At 36.2% G+C, this 17,484-nt stretch overlaps 1 protein-coding gene across 1 annotated transcript; it reads right to left on the minus strand.

Moving 5' to 3' along the window:
• Window positions 1-6,544: 6,544 nt before the first annotated feature.
• Window positions 6,545-10,278, minus strand: LOC121969162 (phosphatidylinositol 4-kinase gamma 6-like). The gene is made up of 2 exons (XM_042519111.1): window positions 10,089-10,278; window positions 6,545-9,118 (listed from the first exon to the last, which is right to left on the minus strand). The coding sequence occupies exon 2, from the start codon at window positions 8,845-8,847 to the stop codon at window positions 6,910-6,912; it is 1,938 nt and encodes a 645-aa protein (XP_042375045.1). The 5' UTR covers window positions 8,848-9,118; window positions 10,089-10,278; the 3' UTR covers window positions 6,545-6,909.
• Window positions 10,279-17,484: the final 7,206 nt, after the last annotated feature.

Raw genomic sequence — 17,484 nt, forward strand, 5'->3', positions numbered from 1 at the left:
TCTGTTGCGGAAATCATGGCAAATATTTTTTTTCTCTTTTTTTAAGCGATATATTAGACCATGTTCGTCTTATTGTATGCCAGCTATAATTACAATTTATTTTGACTCAAGAAATTCCATACAAATTCTTTTATAATCACCAAAAACGAAGAAAAAATAATAATAATAATAATAACAATAATAATAATAATAATGTCGGGCATCATTTTGATGTGCCTGCCTTTTTCTAAACAAGTGCTGTCTTTGTTGCTGGCATTGCTTTGATTGTGTACAAGAGCACGCATGAAGCTTTTTGGTTGGCCTTCTTTGCCACTGCTCTACAAGAGAATGAATGATGCCTAGCAGCCAGCCACATCTGTTTACTCCAATTGTTACTTGAAATCCGATTTGAACGGCACCATTGACATATGGGAGGTATTTATCTTAGTTTTATCGAGATTCAAACCCTAAACTTTATAATAGTAACACTTCATGCGTTAATCATTAGAGGTGACATTGATATCAGGATGAATACATTATCTATTAGATGTTAGCATGCTATTGCAATTGCAAATAAAATTTTAGGATGGAGAGAGATTGATATGTAGGACACCATTAGCACACAAGAAAAGAATTAGAACGATTTAGTATAATTTGGCATATGACTCCAAATAAACAAGTTAAATTTATGTAGTAATATGAGAGAAAAAAAATATAATAAATATTAAATGTATAGTTATTCATCGCTTATTCAAAATATATGTTAATTTTTTGGGTGGCAATTTGACCAGACATGAAAATATGATTCGAACCGAACATGAAAAAAATAGATTAGGATCGGATAGTTTCGGGTTCGGATCGAAATCGGGTCGACCTAATTGACCTGATTAATAAACAGGTCGGATTCGGGTCAACCTAAAGTGACCCAATTACAACCCGCGAATCCGTTTATAAAATAATTATAAAACCTTACCCCCCCCCCCCACCATATACATGTATTTTACTAATCTTCTTCCTGTTGACGGCCGACGCAGTAGTCGAATTCTTGTTTCTGAAAATCGAACTCCTTTTCATCTTCGATTCACTGATGGCCGATGCTCTAACACTGTGAAGACCTAGCCCTGAGTCCCCAACGTGATAACCCTAGACATTGACCCCAAATGCCTTTACGGCCCTCGACTTTGTCGATCCGATGCGGCAACCATCGATGTCGAAGCCACGATACAACGACGTCCGAGATAAGCCCTAGATATCGTCGCGGCCACCGAACGAGAAAGGTATCATCACGATTCACCTCCATTTCTCTTTTGACTTGAATGTCTTCTGTGGCTTCTCTTAGGCGATATGTTTTTATTACTAATATATTTTTTATTAAAAGTTATTTTGTAGGTAAATTATGGAAAGGAACAAAGAAGATGGAATTTTAATGGATATTGAATATGACAGTGAGGATTCAATTCAAGAAATACCACAAGGCTCACAATCTTCTTGCCATAAAGATAAAGCAAAAAAAGTTCAACCGTCAACAAAAAAGAGAAGACTTTCATCTGGAGTTTGGTCGCACTTTAGTATGCTTTCTCGAAATTCAGATGGAAAACTTGAATGCAAATGCAAAAGTGTGGGACTAAGCATGCAACTGATAGTAAAAGTGGTACAGGTAATTTACACCATCATATTAAAAAATGTGTGAGAATGACTACAAAAGAAATTGGACAATACATAATTGCTACGGATGAAGGTTCGTGCTTAACCACAAGAACAATCTTTAGTCAAAATAAATTTAGGGAGTTGGTGGTGAATGCAATTTTGAGACATGATTTATCGTTTTCTTTTGTTGAATATGAAGGAATGTGGAATATCTTTAAGTACTTGGAACCGAGAGTTTGTCATTTCTCTAGAAACACTATAAAGTCTGACATTAAGAAGATTTATGGTGCTGAATTTGGTAGACTACGTACTCAGTTACTTGCATACCCTGGTAGAATATGTTTAACCTCTGATGCATGGACTTCTATTGCGACTGATGGGTACTTAAGTTTGACTGCACATTATGTAAACAAGAATTGGGTGTTGCGAAAAAAGAATTTTGAATTTTTCCTATATTCATCCTCCACATCCAGGGGGTTGCTTTGGCTGAAAAGATTTATAGTTTGGCTTGTGATTGGGGTATTGAAAAGTTTTCTATCACTTTGGATAATGCTAGTGCGAATGATGTTTGTGTTGAAATACTTAAAACTTAGCTTAGGTTAAAGAATGCTTTTATCTTTGATGCCACTTTGTTTCATGTTCGATGTTGTGCACATATTCTCAATTTGATTGTACAAGATGGTTTGAAAGAGATTGACATTGTTGTGGATAAGATTAGAGAATCTGTGAACTATGTTAAGGGTTCTTAAGGAAGAAAGAAAAAGTTCAAGAATTGTGTTTCCCAAACTTCTCTAGATTCTAAAAAAACATTAATGCAAGATGTTCCGACTAGATGGAATTCTACATATAGGATGCTTTCTAGTGCTCTTTACTATCATCTTGCTTTTTGCTATCTTCAATTGAGTGATTCTAATTTTCAAAGTTGTCCAACTGTAGAAGAGTAGGAAAGAGTTAAAAAAAAAATATGTGGATTTCTTGAAGTTTTTCATGATGCAACTGTGGACTTTTCTAGATCTCGTTATCCAACATCAAACTTGTACTTTCCTCATGTTTCTGTAGTCCAGTTGAAGTTACATGAAGAGTCATCTAATCAGGATTTGTATATGAAGAAGATAGCTGATCAAATGTTTGTCAAATTTAACAAATATGTGAATTCAATGTTTTATTTGTCATTACTGTGATATTTGATCCTCGGTACAAGCTTCAGTTTGTTGAATTTAGTTATGGAAAGCTTTATAGTTTTGGGTCTCGGGAATTAATGAAAGTTAGAGAAACAATTTTTGGTATTTTTGGTGAGTATAGGAAAGAATCAAATACTAATTCAGCATCATCTTCGCATTCTCAAGGAAGCAAAGGGTTCAATGTTCTTACATTTTAGGATGATATTAGTAAAGAATCTTTAAATGTTTTCAAGGTATGATATTAAGTTTTTAATATTAATAGTAATTTTAGAATGATGAACATTTTGATCGTTTTGAATTAGTTTTATCAAATATAATATTTTGTTATCTTGATATGCTAGGAATTTGATGAATTTGAGGATTTTGATGTATTTAGATGAACCAAGAAGTAAAAGAACATCTGCAATTAATGTACTTGAGTTTTGGAAATCTCAACAATTCAAATATCCAGAGTTAGATAAATTAGCTAGGGATATTCTTGTTGTTCCAGTTTCAACAATTGCATCTGAATCGGCTTTTAGTCTTGGTGGTAGAATTCTTTACCTATATCGTAGTTCAATGTCTCTATAAGTTGTTGAAGCCTTAATATGCAGTAAAGATTGGCTCTTTGGAGAAAACGGTAAATTTTTCGGAGTTTTAATTTTTTTTTAATCTAAAGTTGTATTTTGTATTGTAATTTTTTCCCTTCTTTTTCGTGTAGATATATCTCCGGTCAAATTGGAAGATGTAACTCAAGACATTATGGCTTTGGACCTCAACAATGGTGAAGTAGAATCTAGTTTGATGGAAGGTGCAAATTCAAATATTGGGTAATTAGATAATTAGTGAGTCAATGTCTTTTCATTAATCTTTGCATCATAAGTTTAACTTTTTTTTGTCCAGAGTTTGATGTTGTAATGTTGTTCTATTTGGATAATTAACTTTACTACTTTGAATTGTTATAGTGGATGGAGGAGTACATTTTGTTAAGAGGTTTAATATTGAATTGTTGATCCTCTTGACCTCTTCTACTCAAAGGCTCTTCACCCTGTCAAAATATTTTAAATATTTTGTTATCTAAAATGTTGATGAATGTCCGAATTATGGAAACTTTATATTTGACGGTGACATTTGGAGTTTGGATTATGATTTCTCAAAGATATTTTTAGTTTGTAATTTTAATGGTTTACATTATTTGCATATTTGACTGTCATTTCATTTGTGATTTGATATTATAATTTGGAGTTTGACGGTGACATTTGGAGTTTGGATTATGATTTCTCAAAGATATTTTTTAGTTTGTAATTTTAATGGTATACATTATTTGCATATTTGACTGTCATTTCATTTGTGATTTGATATTATAATTTGGAGTTTGGACTGTGATTTGATTTATAATTATATTTGATAGTAATATTTGAAATTTGAAGTTTGGACTGTAATTTACATTTAATTTGCTTAATCTTAAATATAGAGATGTGCTATAGATTACAATGTTGTTATGATTTATCATTTATAATATGATATGGATTTTCAATTTGTGTACATAAATGTAATTTTTAATTTTTAATTTAATAAACAAAATTTCTTTATTAAATTCGGATCATGTTCGGGTCAAACATGTCAAACGAGTTAATGGGTTAATAGGTTAAACAGGTCAAACGGGTTGAGTTCAGGTCAAGTGTAAATAAACATATTAGGTTCAAGTTGAATAGTTTAACCCGAATTAATAATTAGGTCGGATTCAGATTGTCGTTTGTCAATCCGTCAACTTGTCAACCCGAATCCGTCAACTTGAACTTGAACTTGAACTGAATTGTCACCCTAGTTAATTTTGACCCCAAACGTGACAAAAAAGAGATTTCTTATCTAGGAATCTTTTGGTCTCTTGTATTCTCAAACTGTTAATATAAAGCCACTCTTGTTCGCAGCTGAATTTCTTGAATTCACAAATAGCATCATTATGAAACCCTGAATATTTTGGAATGAGCTGCTACTACTGAGACATCGCCAAGCGGCTGCTTTCGATGCTGGAAACAGCGAACTGCAGTAGCTGAAGCCATTTGGAGAAACAGATTCAAGCATGAAAAGAAATTGAGTTGCATTTTCAGTTTGGTCACGTCACTGCATTTTAAATCCCTAAGCACTTGTCAACTGAATGAAGCAAATTATATATAATCAGCACTTGCACTTGAGCTCGATGCTACTTAAGGTCAGAAGCAATCAGTGTACATCTGATGAATGACTATAATCTGTTCATCAACATATCAATTGCAGTGTTATTAACAATATAACGAGGATAATATTGCATTGTTCACATACCTGTATCATCTACTCGTAAGGTGTGATTTTTGTCCAAGTTCCACATTTCATCGTATTCATTAAGCGCATGCTTTCCTCAGTTCAAAATGGCTGTAATAACTGATAAGAGTCTCAAGTATTGCGCAAGCATTTAAACGAGGATTTTAACTAGATAAGAATGCTTTGTTGTAATATTGATCTTATCTTCAATGTACAGCAGCTACAACTGGGTGAATCCATGACGAGACATATCGTCAAGCTACTACATAGATCATTAGGGATAAAGCTACACCCTTTATCCCCGTGAGGGAGACGGTACTACATAATATACGTTGTCTTGGGATTCCTCTTTTGACTCTTTTTTCTGTGTCCCCAACAACCAAGACCTGCCCAATGCCGTAAGAAAGCGGATGAGGAACATGTGACATCAAACAAGGCGCCATGCTTCTATCATTCCATCAAGATATCTTATCTTTTCTCCTTGAAGTTGGAGAGAGATAATTTACTTTTAATACTAGGACTTGAGACCGTGCACCTGTCCATTAGGGTCAGTACCTTTTCAGTGGCAGCATCTATTATGGTGAGATGGGCAAAAGACAAGTAGGATGGTGTCACGGCACACATGATGAAGGGGATAACAACCGACCGGGGAGGTGGGGAAGGTGGGTTTCCACTCTTTAGGGCTGTGGTGGTGGTGGCCTGGTGCCTTGCTTCCCACTTAAACATCAAGTTTGGTTGAAGAAAACTAAAGGTTAGCAAATCTTGACAGGGACAGGGATTTTTGTTTTTTCTAGAGTGCTCGGTTAAGTACTGATTAACCAAGGCTTGACTGATTCAACATTGATCTGTTTTGGATGATGCATCTTATGTTTAATAAAATAATCTTGGGACTTGGGATTCTCGTCTAATGAAAGCAAGAACAAACATCTAGGGACTAGAATATTCAAATTATCATGCAATGACAAATTCTGAATAACTTGGGACAAGTATGATACTTTGTAGAGCATCTGAAACAAGATGTAGAAAAATAGTTTAACTCCACCTGAAACAATCCAGGCCAACTCCTTGATATGTTAACAGTTTCACTTGGTAATTCCACTAGAATCTAAGGCTAATAGGAGAGAATCCTCCTCACCAGAAAAATAGACAACGCAAAATAGATGGCAAGGGGATATACCTGCATGTGAATGTAAGGTCATTTAAGGAAATATCATCGTTTGCATACACAAGCCGCTCTTCCATAATCCCCCTGCAAAGTGATAAACAGGGCGGTAAAAGGCTTGATTAGTAACCTTGTAACTGTAAACAGATAGCAGTCACACATACCTTAGTCGCGGCTTCCATATCCAATGAAACAAAACTGGAGTATTAGATTGGCAATGATGCAGTGTGGAAAAAATGGGAGCAAAGCAGCTAAGATGCAAAAAAAAAAAACTAATCTTAAGAATCAGAAACACTGAACAAAAATCATTCCCCATTGCTTTATAAAGCCAACAAAAGTAACACATTAAAGCAACAGCGGAATACAGCATTTACATAGAGTTGTTTTTCAAAATAATATTTCCTGTCCAGCATCTCGCGATAGATACAGCGTACAGCTGGCCATCATGTAACAGAGCTTTAAACAAGCATAAAAAAGATATATACAGAGGTGGTAAAACCGCACACCTCCAACATAGCCTTTGACCACCAGTCTTGTGGTCACCACAATGTTCTTATTCTCAAAAAAAAACACCTTCGCTGTTTACTACACCTACAAAGAAAAGGGCTGACAGACAACTGGACCTCAACAGCCTCTCGACTCTTGGAAACCGTCTTCCACTCAAAACTGGCAAGAAGTGCCCAACCTCTTCTGCTGTCTCTGGCCAGTGCAACAACTTTTCCGACTGCGGAATGCATATTGAAGCAACTCCTGAAATTTCTCAAGAAATGCAGACCACTCATCTTCCCCCATGTCGGCAAATTTCACAAAGCTAACACTCACAGGCAACGATGATTCATTTGCACTTCTACTATTACCACCCTGCGGCTTAATGGCACCACCACTGTTATTAAATCTACTAGTAGAATAGCTAGCTCTTGGACAATGCTGGTTCTTTCTGGCAAGGCTTATATCTTTAAGAGAAGCAGACAGACCTGGAACTTGTTGAGACCATTCATAAGTAGGCAGGCAATTTTCCTCCACTCTGCTCTCTCCATTATCCTCATCTTCCTGCTCCTCTAAGCTCTCCTGTAATCGTGAAAGTGGGTTTTTGGATATTTTTCCCTTTGCTCCAAAATAGCAAAATGATGGTGATTTCGGAGTTAGTGTGTCAGCTTCCTCATAGTCAATGTCAAATTGAATTGCATCATCATCCTGTGGGTTGATAACTGGAGAAAAAACAGCTCTTTCTGCTATCAGCTGTTTTGCCTCTATGCACACAACTTCTAGTTCACTTGGCTCTTCTTCCATTCCCTTGAATTCCCTGCTCATCATCTCACCAATCTCTGCTAGGCAAAGCCCAAAATCAGCTGCTTCCTTGAGAAAAATAGTTGACAGGATCAAAACTCTAAGACATGCTTCACGGATCATAGGTAACTCCATCCGAAGCATCTCAGAATCTTTCACCGGATCAAGGTTAGCAATATACTCAAGCTCGTCCTCAGAGAAAGGAATTGATGCCTGTGGCCAGTGGATCCATTCAAAATAAGGATCTTCCAAACTTTCTGGCAAGCAAAGACCATGATCAATTGGAATAAGTTCTGTCTGAGCCCCAAATCTTCCAGTAGCTGATTGCCATTTCTTCACCAAAAGATTTCCAGCATGCCTGTCAGTATTGAAAATTCTAATATCAAGTATACCTATCCTGTGTACAGCCGCAACGGAGAAGCTAGAGGTACCATGGTCACTAGCATCAAAGTCATGTTTAATGAACTGCTGAAAGGATGCTATCTTGCTTACAGCTCTAGGCTTCCTCTCGGTAGCTTTTCCACTGGTTCTGTAGTTAATACCTTCATTCACATTGAATACTGAGTGAGTGATCTTGACAAGGACAGTTGGGGGAACATTGGCAAAATGATCATAATCAAGAAGATATGCAGCAACTTCTCTGAATCCAGTCTCACCAACCCGCACTGATCTCTTCAATCCCGGAAGTCCAAGTGCCTTACCAACGAAACCTTTAGGATTATTTGGTGCAAATGGTTCTTCATCAGTAGGCTTTACAATAGCAACACTCTCTCCTTTAATATTCTTGAAGTAATAAGCACCGCCAAGACCACTATGAACAGGTATTGGATCGACACCAACTTTAATAGCCTGCACAACATCCTTGACCAGTTGCTTTGTTTGAGAGCAGCGGCAGCACACTAAGATTTCAATCGGACCACTTCGATCTCTTTGTTGGATGTCCTTTCCAGTAGGGGAGAGGCACGGAGTGGAAGAGCTTCTGTGCAGTGCATTCCTGGTAAGAAGTAAAGGAGAATCATTCCGGACAGCACTAAGGTCATTTTTCAGCACGAGATCACCAACTGTAAGAGAGCTCTCTTCAGTAGGCACATTGAGAGCAATTTGTAATCTTCTTTTTACAGTATGAACATTATCTCCACGATCAAGTTCAATACCTAACACACAGCCAGTTTCAGTTTGGACAAACACCCGTCTCCGGCCACCTGGCTTTCCTTCACTTTGATTGCTACCATGGTGATCGCTGCTGATTGAACAATTGAAAACTGAAACAGCCATCTGGGCCTTACTGGGACAGTCCAGGTTAGGGGGCATGGGATAAAAAGGACTTGCTTTTGTTGACCACGGAGGATGTAGCAAAGAAAATGTCTTTCTTTCTCCTCTTCTCCCTTGAGCACACGCCAAACACAAAGGCTGACGCGGTAGTAGAGAGAAGGAGATATAATTCAGGTTCGTTCATTAAGAGGGAAGGTTGCACCGGAGCAAGAAACCTTCACATTTAGAAACGCATAACAATAGAAGACTAGGTAGAACAACCGGCACTAAGTTGGAAAGGCCATCGCATTGGACATTAGGCTAACGAAATCTGCCAAATGCAATATCAGGGTTATAACAAAATAGAACGAACTACAGCAGTTTGCGATCAATGACATTAAGAGTTCAGGCAAATCGCGAACTATATTACAACTTTACAAGTCAAGTATATAACGATAGGCAAAAGAAAGAATAGCAAGCGATCAGGAACCATAAGAAAGCCATATAAGACAAAGCTTCATTGAGAATGATTACTAAAATGTTCGAACAAAATATAGATAAGAATTGGCATGTCATGAAAACCACAAAAAAAACAGCAGTTGTAGATTACGAGAGCAAAGAAAAGGACGCAAACGATGCGTCATCAGACGGGAAAATCGGACAGGCAGAAGTTATTGCTACTTGCAAGTTGTAAAACTAATATCCCCAAGAAAAACAGTGGCCAAAAATTTTCTCTCCGTTCTCCAAATGGCGAGACATCTGAAACTAAACAAATCAAATGTCCAAACGCCCACGACGGGCTTGCCATCAACTAATTTCATGAAATTAGCGGAAATGTCTCAACAGAGGACTCCAGAGAGATCATCAAAACACAATGAAAAGGGGGAAGGATTCTCTACCATTTCGACGCCGGAAAAAAAATTATCAAACCCCAAAAAAGAAAATAATGATGTGCTATGTTCATACTTACCCCTTATTGCGTTGGGCAGCAAATCCAGAACTTTCGTCTCGTAAAATGCCCAGAAAATTTAAGATGATAAAACACTGTGATCTAGGCAACAACCTACCAAGCCAAATGAGATCAAACCCCAAGCATTCTAACCAAATCAAGCCAGCCCTTCCATATCCCCACAGTTCCACCAAAAGAAACAAAAAGAAAAAGAAAACACCAAAGCTAGCACAGATCAAGCGAAGCAAACGAGATCCGGAACGACCGCGCGACTTGATCTCAAGCGGAAGTCTAGAAAACCGATGAAGGGGTGCACCGCGATCGGCAGAGAAGATTAGAAGAAGCAACTCACCGGTGGCGTAGCTCTCGCCGCAAAGATCGATCGGCCTACATCGCCATGCCGACCGACCCTGGATCAGGGATGGCCAGACGGCAGCGAATCGCGCCCTCCTCTTTCCCCTCCTCCCGCTCTCTGGAGCGTCGCTTGCTCCTCCTCCGGTGTTCAAACCTTCTTCAACCCTTTATTTAAGGGTTAAAACAAAAAATGAGGGTGGTAAAATAACCTTCCTCGGTTAAGGAATGGATGGGTGATTAATTGAGGATTAATGGCCCCTTGCATCTGAAGCCTCGTCCCGTCGGGCGCGGGTTAGAAGAAGACTCTAGAAGCGGGGAATAAGACATGGGAAAGCCGTTCGATCGGCGGGCTAGAGTAATCGTACGTGCTAAATTTATCCACGTGAGACTAGTAGATTGGATGATGAAATCCGGTGCGGTCACCGCCTTGTGCTGAACTGCCCTTGGCCGTCGATCGCGTCAAGGGAATGGATTCTTTTTCTCCCACTCGGGAAATCGTACGCGGTCAGGCGAAGAGCGCTCTTTACGCGTCCGACGTGGACATTGCCAGCTCAGACGAAGTGAATCAGCCCAGTGATTGTTGGCCCAAAGCCGAGAAGGGTAATAAAAAGTTAGAAAAAATTTATAAAGGCTTTGTTTACTTCAACGGAAAAGAAGGTTCAAATTCAGGAGTTGTTTGGTATTGTTAGGGGTGTAAATGAGTCAAGTCATTCATGAGTTATTCAAATTAAATTTAATAAAATTTTATTTGAATTCATTTAATGAGGTTCATTAAGATAAATAAATTAAACTCAAGTTTCACTCGTTAACTCATGAAAAAAATAATAATTTTGATATTAAATTTATAAATTTTATATTTTATTTATGAAATATATAGATAAATATATTAAATTTTTTTTCTAAATAAAATTATAAATTTTAATAAGAATATTATAATTTTAATAAAATATTATAAATTTTACTAAATTTTAATAATTGACAGTATAGTGGGACGACTCAGTTTTAATAATGCTTAAGAAATGAGGGCTCATGTAAAAGTCTAAAGTATCATAAACTTTAAAAAAAAATCGAAATTTGAAATATCCTATTCATATAAAATAAAAAAAAATGAAAAACATAGAAAATAACATTATTCGCTTAAATAGACCAATTTATCAACATAAACTTTATTATCTTGAATTTAGAAGAAAAAAACTTAATTAATTTTTTTATAATAATTAATACTCATAAATACATATTTTCAACCCTTTAAATCAATGCATATTTTCAACCCTCTATCTCAAAATATTTCTATAAGATTATAAAAAAACGAACATTAATTTTCAACTAGTCCCACAAATTACTAACTAGATTAACTAGTTAGTTAAGTATATGAACCCATTCAGCTTACAACCATGACAATTTCTATGGATTCACATTAATTACACACAATGAACATAAACAAAGACATAGTCAACCTAAATTTACTTTGTTGGCAAAATGTTTAGTAGCCACAACCATAGCTTCCTCTGGTCGCCGGACTTTAGGTTTCACGGTCGTCGGTCGTTTTGCTCCACTAGGATTACCACGGGAAAGGTATCGGAACCACGATGATCTCCGGTTCTTGTCGCTCTCCATCACGAGTCTCTTGAGCCGAACAAGTCAAGCTTGATATATAAGGGATGGGAATGAATTGAATTTAACTAAGATTGTAGGTTCGTTGTCGAATTGTTTGTGTAGAGGCTAGCGCTCTTCCTCTCCTGCCTTATAACGGAGCATGAATGCTTTAGCGCAGTTGCTTGGGCATGAAGCTCTGTTGAAGACTAGCTCGGGACGAAATTTCCAAAGGCGTGTAGACAAAGTAAACAAAGAGACTCAGTCAGCGTAAATAAATGGCTTTACTCGTTACTGGATTTTGGATTGTGGAAGATATCAAACTGATTGACTCGGTCAGTCAAATAAACATCGCGGATCTAAATGGACTTGGCTAGCTCCCATCTATAAAACATATATTTTAAAAATTAAAATTAAAATAAAAATTAATAAAATTAGTAAACTAGTTGTTAGGAGCTAATCAACCAAATTTGAAGGGCTAGGTAAATCAATGACTCAATTAGACTAATATAGCTAGATAGATTAAGTCAGTTGGGTTGATGAGTCGAGTCAAATTGGGCGAGTTGGACGAGTTAATTATAAGATTTTGAGCTTACTGAATTAGTAAGGTAGATCTGATCAAACTAGGTGTATTGATGGGTCAATCCAATATCGTCGATAAGATGGAAGAAAGTAAATAACTAGAGATATTTTGTCCTAACACAGTAGCTTGTTAGGAGGTCTGACATTTAACAAGATATTTATATCTAGAAAGAATTGACTCTAAAATTTATTAAGAGTAAATACCAATGTGGCGGTAAATGAACCAATCGTTTGAACAAACTTGGTGTTCGACTTGGTAAGAGCTTGTTTATGTTCATTCAATATACATAAGATTAATTAAACAAACAAGTTTGAACAGCTCGTTAAGCTAAACAAACAAGCTTGAACACATATGTGTTCAGCTCGTTAACGTTTGTAAATAACGTTCGTGAACAATGTTCATGAACCATATTTATTAATAAAACTCTTTTCGATATGCTAAATAAATAATAAAATTAAATTAAATAAATAAATAAATTTAAATTATAAATCTTAATAATCAATCAAACAATTAAAAGTTTCAAATAATCAAACAAGCTTGAATTGAGAGCTTGATAACATTTAAACGAACCAAGCTCAAGCCAAACTCGAACCAAGCTCAAGTCAAGCTTGAATTGAGAGCTTGATAACATCTAAACGAACCAAGCTCAAGCCAAGATTCAAACAAGCCCAAGCTCATAAAAAATAAACTAAGCCAAGCTTGAACACTCATTTCAAAAGCTTGGTTCATTTTAAGCTCGGCTCGGCTCGGTTATCTTATCAAACAAGCTTGAACATCCCAAAATTCGGCTTGACTCGGCTCATTTACAGCCCTGAATGCGGTACATGGGCGCACAAGATTATCGCATATCAAACATATGAAGTTCTTGTTTTGATTAAATTGTTACAGATTTTCTGAAAGTATTGTTGAGGTCGTATAATTGAAATTTATTCCACCAATCCAGACAGCTTACAAAGCTTACGAGTTACCATACATAAAACACTTACAAGAAGAAGAGAAAAAAAAATTAACCGAAATTCACTTTGTTGGAGAAATGCTTAGCAGCGGCAATCATTCCGACTTCCGGCCGGCTATCTACCGGCGGCATTGTCGACGGTGGTTTTACTCCACCGACATCATCAGAAGTAAATAACGACCGAAAACACGAGGCCAATACTGACCACAATGATTCGGAATCCTTGTTATGATGACTCTTCATCTTTGTTCTCTCAATCTATATCAATGGTGATCCCTCGAGCTTAATGGGATTTAAACTTCAGGCTTAATTAGCAGAGCTGAGAGTGGAAAGGAGGAAGGTGGATGGATTGAAGTCGATACTTTTCACTAGCTCAGATTGCTATATGGGAAGGCAACTTACATATATATAGAGAGAGGAGAATGATTGCTTAGAGAACAAGTCTTCTCTGAAGATTTCAAATGCTTGGGAAGAAAGTAGGCATAGTCAACATGGAGAGAAGTAACCAGGAAAGACCATTATTAAACATTTCTTGTAAACTCTCCATTAAGTCCACAATTTGACAATTATTAAACATTAATTTTTCACCTGGACTACTGGACTGGACAGGACAGGACATGCTCTAATTCAAGCTCCATGATAAGAAACCAAATAATTAATTGAAGGATCAAAATAAGAGACAAGATAAAGACTAAACTAGAAAAATGTCAAAGGAAACTACTCTGTCAAATTTTAGAAATAAAAAAACAAAGGTGTTTCAATTAACTCAAGGAAACTACACTGCAAATATTGCTATGGTACCATGCAAAACAAAACACGTTAGTTCAAGTAATAAAATTACCTATAAAATAGAGTTAGTATAATATAGATAGAATGATTATTAATTAAATTCTATCCTATCAAACTCAAGATTTAATCATGATCTCAATTTAGACATCCAAAATAGCTCTAAGCTGGACCAAGCCTATAGTCCCACCAAAACTCGTCCTCACTGGATCTCTCCTCTAGTAACTTACCTTCACTTATCAGTTGTAGACACTTGAGTTGCCTCTTGACCCATCAGGTCTTCCTTCCAGTTGTTAAGTTCACAGACTCAGCTGGACTTCCTGCCAGATATCAGGTCACTCCTTGACATATCTGGACTTTATATCGGTTATTAGGTCCTCAGACCTAACTGGGCTTCAACCTGGTGTCAAGTCCTCTGAATCTATCAATTCCTTCACACTTGGTAAAGAGGTTAGACAAATATAACACCTAATTTTAATCCATTTATCATTCGTCAAAATCTAAGTTTGACCATTTGTACTAACTGCATTAACAACACCAACATAGTGCTAATTTGTATACGTTGGTGTTGGTTTGCACACGTTGATGTTGGCTTGCGTAAACCAACACCAATTGTTGGTGCTGATTTACACACAGGAGTACTAACGTGGTACTGATCTATGCACGTTGGTGCTGGTTTGCGCAAACCAACACCAACGTTAGTGTTGCTTTGTACAGACCAGCACCAACGGGCTAGTGTTGGTGTTTAAAGAATTAGTAACTAGCATCACTTTTCATGCAAAAGAAAGAAAAGAATTATTGCATGCAGATGATAGAGAGACTAAAAAATTTGGATCAAAATCACGTCAGGTGGTCACGTAGGCTTTCGCCCATGGTTGCCCATATAAAGGTGTGCAAAATAAGGGTGCAAACGAATCGAATCAAGCTAAATATGAAGAAAATTTTAAGGCTCAAATTTGGCTCGAATTAGTTATATTCGAGTTCGAGTTTGATTCGAAACTCGAAAAGTTTAAAAATTTTTACTCGAATTCGACACAAATCAAAGCTCAGGTTTGAGTTTGACTCGAAAGATTCGAATATGTTCGTGAGATATTCAAAATTGCTTGAAAATAAGTACGCGAAAGACTCAAAATTTATTTATTTAATATATAATTATATTATATTAATAAAATATTACGGGTCGCAAGTGGCGCGCGAATTATCGAACTAAATAATTTGGGTTTAAGTTCGGCTAGAAAAAAAATTCGAATATGTTTGAGTTCGGCTCGAATTCAATAAGTTCGAATACAAATCAAATATTTATCGAGTCGACTCGAAAAACTCGCATACCGGCTCAATTCATTTACACCCCTAGTTCAATATATCAAAATTGATATAGCAGCAGCCTTGGACAGTAAATGTGATGCTCACAATCAGCGAAGCATTGAATTGTTCCTTTTAAAAAAAAAAATTAAGTTCCTGGTTATGTCAATAAAATTTTACCTTTAAAATCTAGGGATTGAATTATAGTATTAAGTAAAAAAATTCAAACTGGAAAAAAAATTTAGATGCTCACAGAATGCACAGGATAAGGTGTATATATATATGGTTTTTACCTAGGGTGATGCGCAAAAAATAAATTCAAAACAAAAACAATTTTGAAGTGGTCATGGGGTATACAACGTGGGGGGCGCACCCAACATAACCTCTTTTTTTTTATTTTCTTCTGTATTTTTTTAAACAACCGGTATGGTTATGCTAATCAGATTTTGTCTTTAGGATTTAGCGGTTGAATTATATAGTATTAAGCGAAAAAAATAAATCAAAAATGAAAAAAAATAGGTGCTCACCCGCGTTAGATATCTCCTACAACTGCTCAAGTAAAGCTGCGCAGGTATCATCCTTCTATATTTTTACCAACCAATGACATCCGACTAGGCGGTGCTGATTTGTAGAAACCAGCGCCCCTTGGTGCTGGTTTTACAAATCAACACCAAAGTGGATGGTGCTAGTTTAATGGTATTAGCACCACCTTGCATGTAATTAAATGAGAGAGAAGATCGTTGTTGCATGCATATGAAAGAGAGAAATAAAATAAATTTTGACCACATTAGATCATCCATATCGCATGTCACCCATGACTGCTCACTTAAAGGTAGGCAGAGTATCATGCTTTGATATATCTATAATCATTAAGATATTTCTAATCACTCCCATGGATTGACACAGTTGATTTATGCAAGGGTGTTACTGCTAATAAGTATATGTCAATTTCTAGCGGGTGCAGAATGCCTTAGTTACCTCAACCTCTCCTTGCATGTGTTGCTATTACTAGACGAAGTTTTTCATGATTTACCTCCCTTTCAGACACCCTGAAAGTCACCTAGGTAATGATTTCATCATTTTACTGTCAAGTAACATATTTCTAATTGTCCTCAATATATGATAGTTAGTATCTGTATAAATATTAGAGTAAATTTTAAATGGTAATTAATTAATTATAAAATATCTTATTGGGTCTTATTAATAAGAGACTGATTATTTTCGGTCCGATTAACATATTTCTAATTTATTAAAATAATAATAATACGATGGGTATGACTCAGTTTTAATAATTGACAGTACAGTTGAAATCGCACGAGACGACTGAGTTTTTAATAATGATTAAATAGTAGATTGATAAAAAAAAAAGTTTTAAGATTAAGAAATTAGGGCTCATGTAAAAGTCTAAAGTATCGTAAACTTTTTAAAAAATCGAAATTTGAAATATCCTATTCTTATAAAATTTTAAAAAAAATGAATGAAATTATTCGCTTAAATAGACCAATTTATCAACATAAACTTTATTATCTTAAATTTAGAAGAAAAAAACTTAATTAAATTTTTTATAATAATTAATACTCATAAATATTTCAACGTGTCCATACTTGTTATTAGAGTAAAAAAAAAAAAACCCCTTTAAATCAATACATATTTTGAACTATCTATCTCAAAATATTTCCATAAAATTTTTTTAAAAAAGAACACTTTCAACTAGTCACACAAATTACTAACTAGATTAACCATGACAATTTCGATGGATTCACATTAATTACACACAATGAACAAAAACAAAGACATAATCAACCTAAATTTACTTTGTTGGCAAAATGTTTAGTAGCCACAACCATAGCTTCCTCCGGTCGCCGGACTTTCGGTTTCACGGTCGTTGGTCGTTTTGCTCCGCTAGGATTACCACGAGAAAGGAATCGGAACCACAACGATCTCCGGTTCTTGTCGCTCCCCATCACGAGTCTCTTGAGCCGAACAAGTCAAGCTTAATATACAAGGGATGGGAATGAATTGAATTTAACTAAGATTGTAGGTCCGTTGTCGAATTGTTTGTGTAGAGGCCAGCGCTCTTCCTCTCCTGCCTTATAACGGAGCATGAATGCTTTAGTGCAGTTGCTTGGGCATGAAGCTCTGTTCAAGACTAACTCAGGACGAAATTTCCAAAAG

The sequence above is a fragment of the Zingiber officinale genome, chromosome 4A (assembly GCF_018446385.1).
Source record: "Zingiber officinale cultivar Zhangliang chromosome 4A, Zo_v1.1, whole genome shotgun sequence".
Lineage (NCBI taxonomy): Eukaryota > Viridiplantae > Streptophyta > Magnoliopsida > Zingiberales > Zingiberaceae > Zingiber > Zingiber officinale.